Source organism: Eptatretus burgeri, chromosome 11 (assembly GCF_056783735.1).
Source record: "Eptatretus burgeri isolate ZD-2024b chromosome 11, Ebu_testis_v1, whole genome shotgun sequence".
In the NCBI taxonomy this organism is placed as follows: domain Eukaryota; kingdom Metazoa; phylum Chordata; class Myxini; order Myxiniformes; family Myxinidae; genus Eptatretus; species Eptatretus burgeri.
Genome location: NC_140971.1, coordinates 92,234,549 through 92,256,035, shown reverse-complemented (window position 1 = coordinate 92,256,035; position 21,487 = coordinate 92,234,549). Strand labels below are relative to the sequence as shown.

The window sequence follows — 21,487 nt, the reverse complement described above, 5'->3', positions numbered from 1 at the left end:
GTTTTTTTTTTTCTTCTTCGGCATGATGGTGATGTTGACACTTCGATTTCTAGTGCGGTTATAATATAATATAATTAATAGGCTGCCGCTCAACAATTTAAATCATAACCGCACTAGAAATCGAAGTGTCAACATCACCGTCATGCCGAAAAAAACCCCCCCCAAAAAACCATGGAGTCTGGAACACTGGCGGGTTCCTCCTGTGTGAACCCCATTTTTATATACTGTTACGAATTCGCGCCCGCCGGCGTGCGATCGGCCGCGTTCCTCTAATGGCAGCCACGTCGCCCACCAGACAGACAATTCAGTCGTGACCCTCCTGGTACTATCGCCAGGAACCAGTCACGGGTGGGGGTTTAACCTCACCACAGCCCAGTCCGCATTCTACCTGCGCGAAATAGGGTGAATCGCCGAATGTCGATATACCTAAATACCCGCGCAGGTAACCAACTGAGGGGCTGCACTGCGCCGCAGGTCGGCTTGGGACACGGGCCGCTTAAGCGGTCCGTTCCGTTCTAAAGCGATAACCGAGCGGTGTTATCGCCGACCTCGACGGATCCGATTCTATTGACCGGGCGTTCAAAACCCACTACTCATTCCACGATGCAAGATGGCTTTCAAAAGGGAAATAGGACACGACAAACGGGGTACATTGCACACAAGGACATTTATTATAAACCACAACGCATCACAAGCAAGGCAGTCATGCAATATACAAGCAAGGAAATAGAAAACAAAAGCAATATGGCCGACTATAAGCAAGGGTGTATTTACAGCACAGTTACTTAGCAGGTTCTACTTACAGGGACACGGCGCCACAGCAGTCATACAAAACAAAAGGAAAGACCCCCTCATAGGCAAGGGGTAGACGGGGTTCGTAGACCTTTATGGCCGTGGGCCGTGGATGACCGAATGGGCCCACGAGAATGTAGCAGGTTACCTGCCCCCCGTTAGTGGTCGTCGAGTCCCTCTCGCACGACTGTCAGCGTGGTCGCACCTGGTTCCAGCCTCCCACGCGGCCGGCGAACCCTCTCCGGCACCCCTCGTCCGGACGCGCAGGTTCCCCACACAGGGAACATTCCCGGCTCTGCTGCGCCTTCCGTCCGCGTCTCCAACAACTGGCCGCTCACAGGACCACGAGCGCATGAACCAAACGAGAGGCAGAGCGAAGCCCCAAGGGGTGACCAGCGCCACGAGACCAAGAACGAGAGCGAGGGGCGAGAGAGCGAGCCTCGCGTGCGTCCGCCCTTTATAGGTCGGGGCTCTGCCATTCGCTCCGCCCCGCTTCTGGCTCCACCTCCCTTCGAGAAGCTTCTCAAAAAGGGGCGTGCCCTCACTCTGACTGCCTCACGCCGTGCATCCACCAATCGGAAGCGAGCTGCCCTGCCCCCTTCCCTTCACACCAAGCGCGGGGAAAATAGGCGGGAAAAACCCCACAGGCTCCGCAAGAGCTTTTTTTCTGCCAATCCTGCCCGCGTTCTCGGACGGTTCCCAACGCGGAAACCGGCGTAGTGTGGACCGTGGAGGATGGCGGTCGGAAGCGGGGGTAGTGGCGAAGATGGTGGTGGTGGTTGTTGTGAGGGAAATTGTAGCGTGGTTGGCGTTGTGACGTACTTGGTGGCGGTTGTTGTTTGCATGTAGGTTTCTTGCGTGCTTGGCGTTGTGGCGTACTTGGTGGCGGTTGTTGTTTGTGTGTAGGTTCAAAATAACGATAGGTAAAGAAAAACGGCTATCTCAAAGGGTCGAAGCCCAGTGAACACGAAGAATCTCCTCTAAACAACGGTGGGGAAAGCTATCTGAACACTCACTTACCGGCATAGCTAATCTAAGGAACCTTTATGGTGTATTGCGAATTTCCACAGCCGTAACAATAGGAATTCCCATAAACGCTGCCAATACGCCCTTATACAGTAGCTGTAAGTTAGTAACACGTTCAGTAAGTTCTGGTGTCGTGCGGAAGACGTCAAATACATCTACATACGTCAATATGCGTTGGAGATATGTTACACATAGGTTCAAAGCACGTTACTCATAGGTTCAAAGCACGTTATTCATAGGTTAGAAATAAGTTTCAGGTACGCTAAACATTACCTCGATGTGTTTCGACTTATGAGTAACTTACAAGTAACGTGTGTCGACCTGCGTCAACGATCGCGTAAAGTGCCTAAAACTTATGGCCAGCGTATGCGGAACGTGTACGTCATACGCTGGCATACGTCGAAAAATTTTCAACATGCTGAAAATTTGTCGACGTACTCGGCGTACTACGACGTATGCCAGCGTGCTTCAGCGTGCTCTTAACGTATACAAAACTCACCCATAACGTATTTGACGTGTGCCAGCGTATTCAGCAAATTTTTCATGGGTCGGCATACGCTGGCTAAAACGTCAAGATGTGACAGCGGCTTGACACTTCGATGTCTAGTGCGGTTATGATTTGAATCGTCGAGCCGCAGCCTTTTAATAGGCTATGCCACGTGATCGTCAGCGATACGCTGCCGCGCGATGCATAAGTTAGACTATCGTTGGGCATAGCTTGTGAACGCTGACAACATACTCAGCATTCGTTGATATAAGTTATCTATATGTTATTGAAACGTTCTGTGTACGTTACTAATATGTTATGCGTACGTCCAACTCGTTATGAATACGTCCAAAACTGGAAAAAAAATCAATAGTTCAGCGTACGCCAGCGTTTTACATACGTTTTGATACCTTGCCATACGCTGGCTAAAACGTCAAGGTGTGACAGGGCCTTTAAGTGATGCTGAAAATTATGGATGGACATATAATTATAGTGAAGCATCTTTATAGACATTTATAATTACATATAAATAAATGATTACATACATTCTGTATTTTTTTTGTCATCGAATGCATTTATATAATTTACTGCACGTATGTTTTTACTCGTTATGTAATAAATTCTGCGTTGTCATGCAGGTCACTCAGCCAGAAATGGATCGAGAGAGAGAGGGAGAGGAAGCTTTGCCACGAAAGGCCAAGTGCATGGTTTCGACGGCCTTCCAGAAGACTTTGGTGGAAGACCTCGGCAACCAGTTTTGCGAGGAAGCTCTGCTGGCAGACGGCCACCAAGAGGGAGGCGGGGAAGAGTGGATCATCGAGGTGATGGACCGAAGCATATGAACTGGATGTTGAAAGATGAGCTGCAGGAAGGGTTTCCAAGTGAGATGCCCATCAAAGGAAGGCCTCAAAGTCAGGTGAGGCGTAGTGACCGAGAGAACACTTACATTGAACATCCGATGGGGATTCGAACTCTGCGTGAGCTTCATCTGAAAGAACCACACGAAATTATCATGCGCCTTGCGTCTCCCGGTTGTGGGTTGCAGCCGCTGATTGAGCAAGACCACATGAAGCCTCAGGTCTTGATGGTATTGTGTGAAGTCCTTGCCAAGGCTTGCACGTGCAGGTCCAACCGGCAGAGTTTGCAACACTTGATGGGATCCATCAAAAACTCGAACTTTTTTCAACGTTCGTTACCAATGTACGTATGTGAAATGCAGTTTCAGATTGATTCGGCTGCTTGTAAACCATACCAAGAACACCTTCATCTTGAAGTGGTTGTCGACCTTCTGCTGGCAGTCATCGGCATTTTCCCGGCAAGTTCGATCAATGATGCTGCGCTCTTGTTTAGTGCCATCGAGAACAGTTCGAGATCTCTTGAGCTGGCTGGGCATCAGGACCATCCAGAGATGCACTCTAAGTTAGGCCAAGTGCGTAAGGTAATGGAGAGTTTACTAACTCAAAGGACAAAGAGTGAGAGACAACTGCGGACACCAGTTCTGAAATATGACCGTGATGCTCAGCCACCAGATGATTTCCGTCAACTCTCTATTTACCCACGTTATGAAGATATCCACACAACTGCTGAGCCATTCGTGCGTCCAAACATTGTGTTTGGTGCGTACCGTGATGCAGAATCTTACCTGGATACGCAATTTCGCCTCCTACGTGAGGACTTCCTGCGTCCTCTACGTGTTGGAATTACTGAGCTTCTTTCTGTTCTTCCCACTCTGCAAGGCCGGCAACGGCAGCGTCGTTTTGATGACATACGTGTTTACCACGATGCTTGTATTGTTGCGCCACTGTGCACCCCTGCGGGCATTGTGCACAAGGTGCAGTTCGATGTGGAAGCACTGCGTCATGTTCGCTGGGAGAACTCCAAGCGTCTTCTTTTTGGTTCACTCGTATGTTTGTCCAAAGATAGCTTCCACACCATGCTCTTTGCTTCCGTGGCTAATCGGTGTTCAGAGGAACTTAAGGATGGAATCGTTGGTCTTCGTTTCAGCAAAGACAGCTTGCCAGCTCTTGTCGAAGTTTCTCCGAATGACACCTTCCTGATGGTTGAAACAACGGCCTACTTTGAAGCATATCGGCATGTGCTTGAAGGGTTACAGGAAGCTGGCGAGGAAGACTTGCCTTTTAAGAGGTACCTCGTATATTGTGAGGTTGAGGTGCAACATCCAGCATACTTGGACACATTCCTGGAGCCTTCCTATGATTTTAACCCACTGATCTACAAGGAAGAACCAGCATGTCCGGTGACGGTTTTCTCAGCGATCAACGTACTTGCGGATTGTGAATGGCCAAGCAAGGAGGACTTGAATTTGGATTCTTCCCAAGTAGAGGCATTAAAATTGGCCCTTACGAAGGAGCTCAGCATAATTCAAGGTCCACCTGGAACCGGTAAATACCTTACGATCTCCTATCTTACCTGGAAGCTATCGAGTCATCTTCAGTCAACGTCGTGATGAATTGCTGCCCTTAACTCCCACCCATTAGTATCGTGGAGTACGGTTGGACTCCATATAGAGGGATGATACGGCAAGTTATGTTAGGTTTAGCGGTGTGTAAGAGAAATGGACCATTAACTAACAGTGTGTAAGAAGCTGACAGGGTAGATCAGCAATAATGTAAGAACCTAAGACGAGTGACGAGTGTAGACCTCTTGACGGATAGTACAGGAGATTGGTTGGTGACGAAAGTGAGAATACAGGCTTGTTACATCTTTTGTTCGCTTTGACGTTTAAACACGAATAGGGGTATTACCAATAGTTGAGACAATTTATTTATGAGATAAGGAACGGCTTTTAGAGGAGTTCCAGGTTAGTTTAAGAGAAGTAAGGTTAGGAAAGCTAAGAGAATATAAAGCCCTGGTGTTAGATAATATGCATCCAAGAGTATTGAGGGAGAGGGAAGAGTATGTAATTAGTTTGATGTTAACCGATATCTTTTGCAGCCTATTGGAGTCAGAGCAGGTACGTCAGAGAATTGGAGAATTACAAAGGTAACGTCATTGTTTAAGAAAGGGTCCAGAAAGAAATGAGAGAGGATGACAGAAAAGTTGTTTTTCACTTAATGTCTGGGGAAGATATTATAAGATGTTAATTCGGGATCATTTATTGTCGATGTCAATAAAACCATTTAAATAAATACAAACTAATTAAAGGTAGTCAGCGTGGGTTTAACAAAGGGAGTTCTTGTTTAACAAGTTTATTTGGAGTTCGATGAAGCAGTTTGTGATTGGGTGGATGAAGGAAGTGCAGTGGATGTAGTATGTCTCGACTTTAAGAAGGTACTTGATCAGCTACCACATCGGTCATAGGAGGTTAATAGCCAAGGTAAGGGATTGTGGATTGGCTGGTCAGCAAGCTAACTGGTTTGGTAACTGGCTTAGTGATGGGAAGCAATGCGTGCCTGTGAGTGGGAGCATGTCTGGTTGGAATGATGTAAGTAGTGGAGTGCTTCTAGTATCAGTTCTGGAACCATTATTATTGATGATTTACGTCAATAATTTGGACAGTGGGGTTCGGAGTCGGCTTTCCAAATTTTCTCGGGTCGTTAGACTGATGGCCCAGGCTGGCAAGGCTTGCTCGTTCGTGATGGCAGGTGTATTGTGAGTCATGGTCATCATTCCAGTTAAGTGCTTGACAATAATATATATATATATATATATATATATATATTTTTTTTTTTTGATGACTTAAAGGTTAATTTATTTTTCAATACAATCTCCGATTTCCAGCTGCATTATGAGCCAAACTAAGAATACATTATTTTTGCTACAAATACAGGATCACCATGCATCTTCCTTTACGAAGACGTGCTCAGTTTAACAATATTTATTTAATAATTTACACAGTTGTCGGGAAGATGCATGATCACGCTCGATTGCATAATACTTGGAGGGTCTGCTCCGAGTTTGGGAGGTGGATGGTTTGAATCCCATTTGAGTTGCACCAAAGACATAAAATGGCACGAGCTGCTTCCTTGCTTTATGCCCAGAATTTAATAAGGATAAAGCATGGACAAACAGCCATAGATTGACAATCATACCTATGGTTGTCTGTTTGGCTTGATGAGCCGAATGGCCTCCTCCTGTCTTGAAATTCCTTCTTCCTAATTCCCCAAATCCCTGACCACATGTGTAATTTGTTTTCATGAACATTCGGGGTTTTGTTGTCCAACCTCATGATGTTGATGGATTTGAATCTACCTTTAACACTTTTAAACAGTTTTGATGATTGTGTATGGAGCTCTTGAGGTATTACCTGTGCAATATGGTTGTCCGTTTCGTTGCGTATCATCTGTGCATTGAATTTTCATGAATTGATGAGAATATTCTGCGTTTTCCATGACGTGCATCCAGGAAAAACATACGTTGGGTTGAAAATTGTTCAGGTTCTGTTGCGCAATGAAACAGCTTGGCAAAAGAACCAGCCAACACCAATTCTTGTCGTCTGCTACACCAACCATGCACTCGACCAGTTCTTGGAAGGTACAGATGATAACATAATTATCCCCACACTGTTTGAAAAAAAAATGGAGGAGGGGGCATTATAATCGGCTCCGTACGTCCGTCTGTCTGTCTCCGTCTGTCACGCTACCTCTTCCAGAAATTCACTGAACTTGATAGTTATGATCACCACGTGACAAGATGGTGCGAGAGCGGTATGATTTTTGGTCCCGCCCTCCTGGGGTGAGGTCAAAAGGTTAAATACCAAAAAAAAAAAAAAATATTGTAATTACAGGTACATTTTAATTTTTTTTTTCTTTTATTTGACCCCCAGTTCATGCTCCTAGGGAGTGAGGGGGGTGCGGGGGTTTGGGGTGGGGGGAAGGGAGGTCACAGTGGTCAAAACAGGAAAATATTTAACTAAAAATTTAATATTGTGTCATTCCTGGTGGAACATTTTGCCGTTTTTCAACTTTGTTTTCGGTGGGAAGCATGGGGATTTGCAATGGTGCCATTGACTTCATTCGAGTTAACCTCCGCCATCTTCGAAGATGGATGGAGGTTACTGTTTTCACCCCTTTCTGTTTGTTTGTTTGTGAACAGTATTACAGAAAAACTCCTCGACGGATTTCGACGAAATTTGGTGGGGGGGTTAGGTATGGTCCAAGGATCATGCCATTATGGTGGGGGGGGGGTGAGGTATGGTCCAAGGATCATGCCATTATGGTGGGGGGTGAGGTATGGTCCAAGGATCATGCCATTAAATTTTGGACTTGGTCCCCCCCCCCCCCAAAAAAAAGAATTGTGAGAATTTTTTTTTTTTGCATTTCTACATGTTTTAAGTGATTTCCAACCCCCCCAAAAAAATTGTTACCCCCCCCCCCAAAAAAATTGTTAGAGAAAATTTTTTTTTTTGCATTTCTACATATTTTAAGTGATTCCCAACCCCCCCCCCAAAAAAAAGAATTTTTTTTTTGTATTTCTACATGTTTTAAGAGATTTCCAACCCCCCCGAAAAAAAATTGTTAGAAAAATATTTTTTTGCAACTTTTTTTTTTTGCATTTTTACATGTTTTAAGTGATTTCCAACTCCCCCCCCAAAAAAAAAAAAAGAAATTTTTTTTTTTGCATTTCTACATGTTTTAAGTGATTTCCAACACCCCAGAAAAAAAATTGTTAGAAAAAAAAATTTTTGCAACTTTTTTTTTCAACAAAATTTCGATTTTTTTTTTTGCATTTTTACATGTTTTAAGTGATTTCCAACCCCCCCCCCCCCAAAAAAAAAATGGAGAAAAGAACTATAACTCTCAGCACTGTTGACATCATATTTAATGAATAAGATAGAAGGTTCACTTGAGTGACCCAGCAGTATTGGCGGCGGAGGTTTTGCACTCTCCCGAGTGCTCCCCCTCTAGTTGTTTCTGTTTTTATTGTTTTTTTTTGTAGCCTTGCATCTCGGAACTGCTTGGCTATATCAAAGTGGTTGTCAGCCACTTTGGAGCACTCCCACTTGTCAATGGTAAGCAGTAAACATTGGTACGTGCTCCACCGGCGCAGTCTCTGGCACCCCATCAGTTATTAATCAGGATTACTTTAAATTGAATTCTCCAAGAACCCAAAATGAGTCCAAAGGTCAGCATGTCAAAATGGTAGTAACCTGAGCAGCATACATTCTCTTAATAAAATAATTAATTAATTATGACAAACACAAGACATGGTTTACACCATCCCAGACAAACAGATGCAAACTATATACAAACTACAGGGTGTCTCAATAAAATGTACACCAACTTTCTATATCGAAAACTATACTGTCTTGTCGTTCTGCATTGCCTTATGGGTAACAGCTGACTGATGACGTGCAATCATTCCATCGCTTGCTCACGCCATCTTTTCGGTGTTCGTAACACTCAACATCGCCTCACTCTGGTGCAGTGGCCTGAAAAGCCGTGCACCTCCTCCCAATAACGCCACCTTTAGATGAATGATGTAGAAACAATTTTCCCAAATGAACTTTTTTTATTCCGAACTGAAGAGATCAAACGAAACATTTTTGTAGTTGAAGGAGGTTATATGTTAGGAATACCTGTAAAAACACATGTACAAATCAAAATTCACTGGTTGTAAAAGTATTCAGCCCCTTCGGTCAGTACTTGGTGGAGAACCTTTTGCAGCAATGACTGCTACGAGTATTTTTGGATCGGTCTTCTTTTTGTTACCAGTGTTGCACAGTAAGATGGTGAAATCTTTGTCCATTCTTCCCGTAAAAATTGCTCTCGTTCTGCCAAGTTTGATGGGGATCATCGATGAACTGCAATCTTCAAGTCTCGCCATAAATGTTCAACTGGGTTCAAGTCAGGACTTTGACTGGGCCACTCAAGAACATTTATTTTCTTCTTATTCAGCCACTCCAATGTGGCTTTAGCTTTGTGCTTCAGATCATTGTCTTGATGAAATGTGCATCTCATACCCAGGTTCAGATGCATGGCTACCTCCAAGTTTTCATCAAGGATTCTCATGTACTTTTCACCATACATTATCCCTTCTACCCTGACAAGCTTGCCAGTCCCTGCTTTTGAAAAGCAGCTGCCTTAACATGATGCTACCACCACCATGCTTGAGAGTAGGGATGGTGTTGACTGGGTGATGCACAGTGTTTGGCTTGCGCCAGACGTAACGCTCTGAATTTAGACCAAAAAGTTCAATTTTTGTCTCTTCTGACCACAAAACGTTTCTCCACATTCCTACAGTGTGAGATAAGATGCCTTTTGTGCAAACACCACATGAGCTTTTAGTTGTGTCTTTTTCAGTAATGGCTCATTTCTTGCCACTTGTCCATCAAGGCCAGCTTTGTGAAGGGAACAGGATATTGTTGATTGATGAACACTGACCCCCCCTTCTCAGACATAGAGCCTTGCTGATCTTTCAAAGTCATTGTTGGATGTACAGTGACATCCCGAACCAGTTTCCTGCTTACTTGGTTGATGAGTTTGGATTGGCGACTTAATCTGGGTAGAGTCTGCATGGTATGATGATGCATCTTCCACTTTTTCATGATGGATTTCACCATACTCAGTCATAATGAGTGAATATGAAATCTTCTGAGAACCCTCTCCTGAATGCTGCTTCTCCACCACTTCATGTCTGACTTCTTTGGAAAGCTCCTTGGTCTTCATGTTTGCCTTGTTGGTTGACCAAGTGAGTTACACCTTCAAACTCCTGAGATAAGTGGGGATCTTAATTGTTAAGTTAAACCACTGATTACATGCAGGTGAAACCTATTACACTTATCTTGTCACCTTTCCAACAAACAATTTGCTCCTGCAGTGATTTCGGGTTTATTCGGCAAAGGGTTTGAATACTTATGCAACTGAGAATTATCTGATGTTCTCTGTTAATTTAACTTATTCACATTTTCGCTGCATTTTTTTTATCTTTATCACTTTGGAGTAGTTTGTGAAGCCTGTACGTGTTAAGTTTGATTTGAAAGCATCATGAAATAAGCACAGGTGGCATCAAAATGTAAAAACTTTGGAGGGGGTGAATACTTTTGCAGGCCACTGAGTTTAATTAATTTTCCGGAAATATTAAAAACTGTATACATTTTATTGAGCCACCCTCAAGAAAGTAAAACTACCCCCTATGGGTTCACACACATAACAATCAACCATGCACACCAAAACTTGGCAGAGAAAGAGAGATAAGGCACAGGATGAATCCCAGACTGTGACAGGACTCAAACGTGCAGCTAGCAGCTAGCAAACCAGAGCCCCTGAACAAGACGTGAGCAAAAGGGCACGTGGAACTGTCCAAGTGCTGCAGGAATAAGGGGAACACAGAGAGGTCCCAGTCAAGGGCAAACAACTGAGCTGTAAGTCAGTGTTCCCATGGCGATTCCTCCTTCCAGTAGCATTGGCTCCCTCACTAACCCCCACCCCGTCAGGTTGATAGATGGAACCTGATACCATCCGGTCTGTGATGGAGCATGGATCAATTACCTTCCTGTGTGTTGTTTGTCAGTACCCATACCATATATGGACAACTCCTGCATGCCCAAGCAGTCGGCTTGAGGGAGGGTGGGGGGGGGGTTCAATCGCCCCCCTTCCCCCACTCCATTGTAGGAATCATGCCATCTCGTGCTTTCTCTTCGACCTGCCCTCCACAAGATTAAACAAACAGGGAACGCTTGGCCAAGATGTCTTAATCTAGTTAATCTAAATTAAACAAGGCTCGTTCCCCTGCAAGAGCTGCACGAGAGGCATGTGGCCTGCGCGGAGGAGCGGAGGTCGGGGAAAAGTGGCTCCAAATTCTACCTATATATTTGTGTACATCATAAATAGATGAACCATCATGTGATTTTTCATGAAAGAACACATGGTTTTATTATTGATACATTTTCTTGTTTAGCCTGGTAGTCGTTCAATCCACCAAATGAAAGATTTGACCTTATGCTTCAAGTTCTCAATCATTGAAAAGTTATTTCCCTTTTTGTATCCTGTTCACCTCACTTGACACCTTTTGCACAGGAGAGTCGGCATTTATCAGCTGTTAGATGTTTCTATGGAGCCATCCTCAAGGAGGGCCGAAGGGCAAGCTGCGACAACGACGTTGCCACAAGGCATTACCTGGAGGCTCATTAGCTCCATATTTACTACAAGGCAAATCTGTATACATGGGTGAGCTTAACAGAACATTGTGCATTGTGCGTCCAGGGATATCACAATTCCTCACCGAAGGAATTGTTCGAGTCGGTGGCCGCAGCAACAGCGAAGCCATGAAGCAGTTCTCTCTCACGAACCTGCGAAACTCTCGCGATATGCGCAAGAACATTCCAGGACATCTGAGGGCTACATTTGCTGTGGTATTAAAACTGATCAAACAATTCAGTGATCCCTCTTTAATTTGCTTTATTTGGTTGCAGATTGTCTGTTGTCTTTTTATTACGCATTGCCATTTTTCATGGAAATCGATAATATTATTGATCGTGGTACATTGTCGGCTCAAATTTCACCTTAGCTTTTGTTTATAACTACGGCTAACTGGTCGTGAATGATTGTCTCAACACTACATACACCTCTCCTCACTACTGAGCTGATATGATGAACACAAATTGTTTGTTCCATGGAATTGAGATCCTCAACTTGCTTAACCGTTCAGATGTTTCATCAAAGCAGTCAGTCTTGGCAGCTTGTGGTCCATTCTGTACATGTTCACATCCATCTTTGAAAAGCTTTACACTAGTTTAATACAGATATCCTGACATGCAGTCATTCGCCTGTAAAACTGAACACGCTTGATGCTCGTGTTGACTGGAGATTTCGTACTTATTCGCCGTTCCATCCTCGCTCGCCGTCATTTCCAAAACGAGCATGACAGCAGGAAACGTGTCATCATGGGTACCCCCCTTGGCAACACTGGAAAGGACAAATTGCATGAAATTTGTAAATCGACATGTGGTATTCTCGTCTTTCACGTATGAAAATCCATGTCAGATTTGAGCTCGAGTCCGATTTTGAAACTTGTCCTCACGTCCGTCAAATCCCGCAGGTCTCTCAAAACCTGAAGATCTGTCGGAGCAAGATCGAGGCTGGAGCAATCAAGCTGGAAGCAGCGAAGCTTGCTGTGCTTAAGGAGAACGTGCTGGAGGATTGCATATTGGATGTGCATCTCGCGCAATTCCAGAGAAATGCAAGTTGTAATGTTCAAGTCAGATGTACCATTACCTCTGGGTGTACTGAACTGCTTCTCATTGTTTTCATGTTTTATTTGCTAAACTGTATAGAAAAAGAGAAACAATCCAACAGAGACTTCGACATTTCACCTGCGCTCCAGTAATTCGCCGGACGAGAACAGACTCAGAATTTGAAACTTTTTGCGAATAAGAATTCTGTTTCTACGTCTCATTGTGAAGGTTTGATTCAATATTGTTGAATGTACTTCTGTTGGCAGTTTAAACAATCTGTAAGATTTCTCTTTTTCTCTGCAGAATTGCAGCATATCCCCTTACATGTGATTACAGTAGTTTTGAATAATCTCTCCGGTGGTTGCAGATGGGGTGGTCAAAAGGAAGCAACGTGCTCAACTGGCTGGGTATTGGTACTCAACCTACGGAGTCCGTGGAAAACCTGCTGGAAGAGACTGCAGCAGAATATGATGCTCCTGAACAGCTACCGTCTGATGACTCAGGTACTGATCGTGGAGACAAATGTTTATATGTACATACTTGTGGGGTATGATGATTCCACATTGTAAGCAATAACGAACCATGCTTCCCCATTATCTCAGGTCACTCACCTGCATTTAGTTTTCATTTATTTATTTTCATTGATGGATGTTGTCCGACGATTCTGTGATTTTTTTTTTCTTTTCCCGGTGTATCAGCTTCAATGTTCGCTGGCACATAAAATTACCGTGCTTCCCCATTGTCTCAGGTCGCTCACCTGCATTGTTTTTGTTTCTTTCTTTTTTTTTCATTTATGGATGTTGTCCGACGATTCTGTGATTTTTTTCACATTGTACCAGCTTTGATGTCCATCGGCACACAAAATTTCAAATTTCTACGTCACCCAGAAGGGACCGATCTTTAATATCAGTCATTTTAATACCCCCCCCCCCCCCCAATTTCATTCAGTTTTTATAAGTTTATTGTCTGCTGTGGTTTGTAATGCCATGCAGATTGCATAACAAGCCAAGGTATGCATGCACCTGGAGTGGTGATGAAGCAGCAAACATCGTGTGTTCACTTAACTTGATATCCCATCAATCAATGAGACACAAATGTTGATCTGAATTTAGTCCGGGAGCAAAAAGCAGATATTTTAGTGAACCTGGTTTTACCAGATAAAGTTTTTTTTTCTATGCTGTTTCTTGTAGCCTCGGGGTAGCTCTTCATGATTCAGGGGGGTGACCGTTCGTAACCCTTGGGCAATTTGCTATATGAACCCTTTTATGCCGGTTACACCCAAATGCGCCCCAAAGTACTATATTTTGCGATATCTTCTAAATAGCTGTGACCAAAAGTCATCACATTTATTTTTCATCATTATTATTCACAAGGCAAGTATTTTACAGCTGATTTGGACACAATTTGCCCAAACTTGATGATTATTAACCCTTTCCTGGCATTCTTAGGGGATCATATATACCCCAAACGAAGGCCTACATTTCCTGCTTTGATCTGTTTATCATCCATGCATATTAAGATGAAGTATTAGCTGAGAGACTTCATTAGTTAGTTAAACTGACAAAAGGTGGCACCATTGCATTGTTTCAGATATTAGAAGCCCATGGTTGGGCACCACTCCCACTCTGCTGTGCAGGTTTGTCGTGGAATAAATAGGCTACCGGACTGCACCTGACAACAAAGCTGCCAGCACAAACGGTTGTCTTGTCTTCTGTGGACAATAAGAAGCAACTCGTCAAAATCATCTGCGACGTACTGGCTTGAGATAGGTTGTTCCACACCAGTAGCACCAGGAATCACAAGTTGGTCATCACAGGAGAAGACCCTTGCCCAGTTCAAGTGTCCAATGAAGATATAAGCGTAAGACATGACCTTGAGACATCCCACGAAGAGGCTGATATCATTATTGTACAACAGGCGTTGAAATGTGCAAGCGAGGCCAACAAACTGTCAGTCGTGTCAGATGACACAGATAAGATGTCTTCGTGCTCCTTGTCCACTTTTACAAGAAGGCCATTCTCACCCTCCAACTTACCATGGAATCCCCAAGTAAAGAGAAGACCATTGTGGACATAAAGCAGACAGTGGTAAAACATGACAAAATTGTTAATGAACTTCTCCCTGCCCATGCTCTTTCAGGATGTGACACAGTTGCTTGCTACTTTGGGCTAGGGAAGGGCTGTGTACTTAAAACACTGAAGGCTGGCTATGAGTTATTGGCTGTAGGCGACATTGAAGCACCATTCACAGCTGTAATGGAACAGGCCACAACCTTCATCTCTGCAGGCTATGGTATGAAAAAAGCCAAAGACATGTCCGAGACAAGATTGCTTGTCTGGGGTAAAAAGAATGGGAAGGGTCACACATCATCACCCAAACTGTTCACCCTGCTACCGACAAAGGAGGCTTTCACAGAAAATGTCGAGGGCTCACTATCGGGCAATCTTATGGCGAATGCTTGAAACTCGCCATCCACCGGCACTGGACCCTGAGGAATATGGATGGATGAGAGATGTCAAGAGCAAATCACTGTCACCAATTAGAGTCCCAGATGATGTGAAACTGGCCCCAGAATATGTTCTTGAAATGATCAGGTGTGGTTGCAAAAGTGAAAGTCCCAGTAATTCGAGAAGGTGTGGTTGTCAAGTCAGAGGTCTGTCTTGCACAATTTTCTGTGCCTGTTATGCAGTTGGCTGCTCACGTGTGCAGGAGCAAGGTTTGAGGAGATTGGGGGAGCAACTAGTAGTAGCAGATTATTTGTTTGTTTCACGAATTTAATTGATCTTATGGTAGGTCAAACTAAACACATTGAGTGTCTAACCCAGTCTATTTTGCATCAATGTCAGCAGGTCAGAAAGCAAGAGATGACATTAAAATCCCATGCCATAATTTTTCAGTGGTTTTTGTGCAATAATGCGTCAAAGACCCCTGTTGTCTAGAGATGTTCAAATGTTTTGTGCTGGGTAAAATCAGTCAGGAAAGGGTTAATATTGAGTATTAAGTCATTATTCTATTTTTAAAGTTGTTTTTGGTTTCCTTATTTGTGACTAAAGCAAGGATGAGGTGATTATTGTGCAATCATATGTTGTCTGTGTTCAAATTTTATGTCCTGGGTTAAAATAGCCCGGAAAGGGTTAATACTGAGTAATTCACAATTGTTTTGTATCTTAAGTTGTTTTTGGTTACATAATTTGTGAATAAACATCGACACAAGCAAATGTGATGATGTTGGTTGGGTTCATTGTAATAAATAGTAAAAAAAACTGATTTTTTTCATTATTTATGTGCTTACCGGCACAAAAGGGTTAATATAGCAAATTGCCCAAGAGTTGCAAACGGTCACCCCCCCCTCCCCTGAATCATGAAGAGCTACCCCAAGGCTACAAGAAACAGCAAAGAAAACACTTTATCCGGCAAAACTAGGTTCACTCCCACTGCTCCCGGACTAATTGTAGTACGATGGAACACGGTCGGATCACGGAGTACTGTAGTATCATGGAGTGTTACCATACTCTCTATATAATCCAAAACTAAATATATAAAACATTAAGTGTTTTATTACTTTCAAAAAAATTGCAGAAACAAGAAAAAAAAAAAAACATTAACAAAAAATAAATAAACGTATAAATTAGAAAAAGAAAATTATGATATCTTTTGACATTTTACTTTTGTTGTGGGATTGTGACGGAACAAAGTCAAAAGATATCGTGATGCTAAACCAGAAGAGGATTGTGGTGTGGCATTGCGGAATCATAATGTGGTTTCATTCTTCATTGTTGTTCTTCTTCATTCTCATTCTTCATTCTTCTATCACAATCCCACAACAAAAGTGAAATGTCAAAAGATGTCGTGGTGGTAATCCATAAGAGGATCGTGGTGTCCGAGAGTGGAATCATAATGTGGTGCCATTCCTACCTTGTTTGGTTCTTCTTTGACATTTCATCCCTCTGTTTTTACTGTTGTTTTTACTCTTTACTGATGGCATGAAGCTACTTTTCAAAGATAATGATGTCTGGGTACTGATGTCATCGGTGGCTAAACTTGAAAACAAGAGTGATCAGAAAATCGAGGCCAACAGGCATCTTTGTAAGATGACTTGAGACCAACCTTTCAGGTATCTATGCTTAACATTGCGCATTTTCTAAAGAAGGAGTTATTAGAAAGTAAGGAGTCCATGCAAGCAGGGTGATTTATCAATGTGTGTGCCGTCCCCCGGATGGACGTCAAACCTTGTGTCTCATCTGCCACCATTAGTTGGTGGACGTTAAAGACCCCACGGTGTCCTTTGTGAAGAGTTGACGAACTATCGCCGGTACCCTCAACAAATTTGAAATCCCTGTGCTGACTTCCTATGTCAGAGTGGCGACCTGTCCTGGATCGTAACCTTAACCAAATAAACTGTTTCAACAGTAATGACACTGCGGAGAGCATGGTTCATGATCTGATCTGTTATTTTCTACTTATTGTGCCATAATCTATATGCCTGGTGTTGGCTTGATGGTTCGGGTGGTGGGCTTGGGATCCTATGATCCTGAGTTCAAATCCCACTCGGCTGTTGAATTAATACCAGGTGGGGTTGACTCTGCCTGTCATCCTTCCGAGGTCGGCAAAATGAGTGCCAGCATGCTGGTATCCTGTGTCGGAGTGGCGCCCCATCCAGGAGTGTGTCCAATAGCCAAGGAGACTGCTTAGGCAGCACCAACGCCTTGCACAGAGTATGGCTCCGATGGAATGGAATCTCGGTGTGCGTCCGTCCGTCCTTCTTTCCCTCCATCCCTCCCTTCATCTGTGTTACTATATGTCTATTATTTATGTACTTTTGGAATGTACCTTTCAACCCTTTAGACTGCTAAGACCCAAAACCCCAAAAGTCACCGAAGACCCTCATTATCCAGAAGACCCAAAAGTCCACGAGGACCGAAGACCCACAAAGACCCTGAAGACCCCAAGACCCACAATACCCCAAAGATCTAAAAGACCCTGAAGACCCAAAAGACACTGAAGACCCCAAAGTGCCAAAAGACCCCTGAGACCCTTTTGATGCTTTAGACCTGAACAACATTTCGGCCAAATATTGAAATACAATATCAGCAATATTACCAATAAATTTGTAGAAAAGAAATGTTTGTGATGTCACAGCAAATGTGTGACGTCGATCTCTGCAACGACGCGTGGATTGGCGAGCGTAGCGAGCCGATCGACGCTAGTTCCCTCTAAAAGATACTCGAACCCTTACCAATTACGATTTCCAAACCCCTACTTAACCCATTTCTCTTTCTTAATTTTAATTTTTCCGAACTCTTCCTTGTTACCTCTGCCGTTGAAGCTGGACGGAGGTTATGTATTCACTCCTTTTTGTTACGAGCGAAAAATCGAAGATTTTTCAAGTTTATTGGTTGGTTGTGTGCATTATTTTGTCTGTTTTTTATGTTTATCGCCTACTGATCGCAATTTTAAACCGATCTTCATGAAACTTCACCACATGGTAGTTTGTCATAAACAAGAAGCCTGTTTTTTTTTAGGTCAAAAAGGTCAACAAATTTGTTAAATTTATGAAATCCTCAATTTTCATCCGATTGACTAGAAATTTGAACAGGATTTTCATATCAGCTTATTGAATTCAACCACCAATTATTTGAGGTCAACATAGACCAAATGTCAACAACTTAGGTTCGAGATTTCTAAAATCCTCAATTTTCATCCGATTGACTTGAAATTTGAAGAGGATTTATATATCAGGTCACTGAATTCAACCACCAAATATTTTTGAGGTCAACATAGGCCAAAAGGTCAACATAAGCCAATTTTATAAAACTGGCAGTTTTCATCCGATTGACAGGATTTGAAGAATAGTTGCATATTTTGTCATTGAATTCAACCACCAATTATTTTTGAGTTCGGCCAAAAAAAAAAAAGGCCAAAAAGGTAAACATCGGCCAAAGGTCAACAACTTCGGTGGAATTGATAAAATCCTCAATTTTCATCCCATTGACTTAAAATTTGAAGAGGATTTGCATATCAGATCACTGAATTCTATAAACAAGTATTTTTGAGGTCAACGTAGGCCAAAAAGGTCAACATCAGCAACAAAGTTGAGTCATTTCAAAAATTGTCAATTTTCATCCATTTGACTTGAAATTTGAAGAAGATCTGTGTCTGTGGTCATTGAATTCAACCACCAATGAATTTTTTAAGGTCAAATTTGTTTTCTGGATTTCACAAGTATCATGCTATGCATGACAGCTTTCTTATTTGTTTGCCTTTGAGCAGGATATCTCATAAAGTTATTGACGGATTCAGACTAAACTTTGTGGACAGGTTGGGTGTGTGACAAGGACGAATGGATTCGATTTTGGTGAACATCCGGATTCAGGTTTGGACATGAGATTAAAAAAAAATATTTCAGTGATTCTTCACCATTGAGAGATGGGGCCAAAAACGATATATAGCATGGTATCTATTAAATGTTGTGGATGTGTTGGGTCGGTGACAGGAACAAGCTGATTCAATTTTGGTAAAGGTACGGATCCATCAGTGGGATACATAACGTAAACTGTTCAGCCTGGTAGAGGTATCCGCTCTCCCGAGTGCCGTTCTGCGATTCTCGTTTGTTCATGCACTTGAAGGTTCTGCTCTAAATAAAATCGCCTTGAAGGGAAATTTTAAAATGTCAAACATCCTTTGTGGAGTCCTTCATACACACTCCAAATCATTGTGTTAACAGATCTATCGTCTTGCATCGATTTAAGGATAACATGAAAAGTGAGTGTCAATTCGTAACACACATTCTCCCTTCTTGGGAATACCAGTTTCGATGGACTTCAAATTTCAGAAACTACAACCACTTTTTGTTGAGAGCAGACACCATTCCTGCAATTGCATCTTTCGCATTTTCATCACCTACGAACACCGGTTACCGATATAATGCCCATTTTACGGTTTGGATATCACATCTCATGGAATAGCCAAGCATATTTGTATGATCACATGATCCCGCAAGGGACACGTTTGTTAACGTGCCCCTTCATTGTTAGGAACTGGTAAGTGAGAGATGTTACAGATGAAGGAGGTGCTTAATGGTAAGAAAGACTGTGTGTGGGTTCATATAGAGATTGAGGTAAGAAGGTAGAAGACCGCTCACCTGGAGCAGACGGAACAGTGGGATTTTGTGAACATAATGAGGCACTTACTCGTGCAAGAAAAAAGAGGGACAAAGGAGAGGAGATCATTGAAAAGTTTGTACTTTTGGCTATTGGCAAGAGGTTGGTTAATGGATAAATGGCTGGGAAGGCAAAGTGGGAGCAAGGCAAGATGAGAGATGGTAGAGGTAATAAGGTAACACCTGGCTGCTGTGAAAGAAATTTATGGTTGGGCGAGGGACATCGGAGGATAGGTGTGTTGAAGAGGAGGAAGGAATAAAAGAGATTTGGACGAGTTGGACTAATGTGATAGAAGAGAGATGAGGGATATATGGAACACATTGGGCAGTAGGTCAATAGTTCCAACATAGAGATGACCCCTTGCATGTTGATGTATCCTCTTATCGCCTACTATAATTGCAGATGACGGAGCTGAAAGGCCTGAGGCAGCGAATGCGCAAGGAAATGAACCAGGCAATGGCACAGCAAACAGAAGACCGGTTGGCAGAGTTGGGGCAGTGGAGGATCAGCTGATTGGGGTTATGGGAGAAGCGGAACTCATCCAAGCTGACCGTATGCTTGAGGAAGATCGGTTAATCCAGATACAAAACGAGGCCCAACGACTCGCTCAGCTCCAGAAGCAGATAATGGCGCTCAACTTGCAGGGAGGAAAAGAGGCAGCTGGTGGCTGGCAGGTATGATGTCATGTACCATTCTCAAGTATAAATGTCCAAATGTGTTTATTACCTTGATTAATTATTTATTTTACACCGCCCAGGGACACCAATAGATTTTATTTACACGACCTCGGCTGACAGGATGACCTCGGGGTACCCACACTCGTCTCTAAGCTGTCTATCCTGGGTTTGAATCCCGACCCAGCTTTAAAACGCCATCCTTGGTGTTTCACAGACTGTGTGAATCTAATCGATGTATGTGTCGTCCCTCCGATGGACGTTAAACTGGGCGTCCTGTCTTTCGACATTTTGCTGATGGACGTTAACGGTGTCCTTCAGGAAGAGTGGGTGAGCTATCGCCAGCACCGTACCTAGACAAAGGTATCGCTGTAATCAGCATCGAGAGAGAGCTTCCATTCAACCAATCACATGACCAGAGTCTGCACATGAACACGTTGCCGATATTTTATGACATCATTGACTGTTGCTCCTGAGGTTTGAGTGAGCTTCACGACCCGAGGTCCTATTTTTTGATATAACTAATACTTGGCCGGGGTTTGATATGCCAACGTCCTCAACTCAGAGTGGACGCTCTAACTCACGAATTACGTCATCGTCTCACACACACACACACACACACACACACACACACACACACACACACACACACACACACACACACACACACACACACACACACACACACACACACACACACACACACACACACACACACTTTAAGGCAATTTTTCCGTGCTGGAGTGGAGGTTATCCTTGCAGGTCCCATGACAATCTTCTATCATGGTTACCTTTTTGAGGCAATGTTGTTTTTTTTTTTTATGGCTGGACGCCCTTCCTGATGCCAACACTTTGGTGACCTCTTACGGCATGTAAGGATACGGTGTACCTATTGTAAACCGGGGCACACACCGGGACATACCAGCAAGCTGGTACTCATTTTGCCGACCTCAGAAGGATGATATGTGGAGTCAACCCCACCGGGCGTTAATTCGATGGCCAAGCAGGATTTGAACTCAGGACCCCAAGGATCCCAATCCCATCACTCTAACCATTAAGCCAACACCAGGCTATTGGCTATTATGTCATCAAGTCCACGTGAATTAAACTTAAGTGTATTTTGGACCTCTCTGAAGTTTATTATTAAACGTTATTTTTAGATCACAATGTTAAACGGAGGCTTTCCTTCAATTGCAACCTTTGTTCAAAGACT

General features: G+C 43.3%; 1 protein-coding gene across 1 annotated transcript in view; it reads left to right on the top strand.

Moving 5' to 3' along the window:
• Nucleotides 1-21,487, top strand: part of ZNFX1 (zinc finger NFX1-type containing 1) — a 90,011-nt gene that overhangs the window by 27,720 nt on the left and 40,804 nt on the right. Inside the window, exons 3-8 of the mRNA XM_085847399.1 lie at nucleotides 2,944-4,707; nucleotides 6,671-6,799; nucleotides 11,470-11,618; nucleotides 12,305-12,445; nucleotides 12,808-12,943; nucleotides 20,003-20,274. Coding sequence (XP_085703525.1) covers nucleotides 2,944-4,707; nucleotides 6,671-6,799; nucleotides 11,470-11,618; nucleotides 12,305-12,445; nucleotides 12,808-12,943; nucleotides 20,003-20,274 — 2,591 coding nt within the window. The remainder of the gene's footprint in view (nucleotides 1-2,943; nucleotides 4,708-6,670; nucleotides 6,800-11,469; nucleotides 11,619-12,304; nucleotides 12,446-12,807; nucleotides 12,944-20,002; nucleotides 20,275-21,487) is intronic.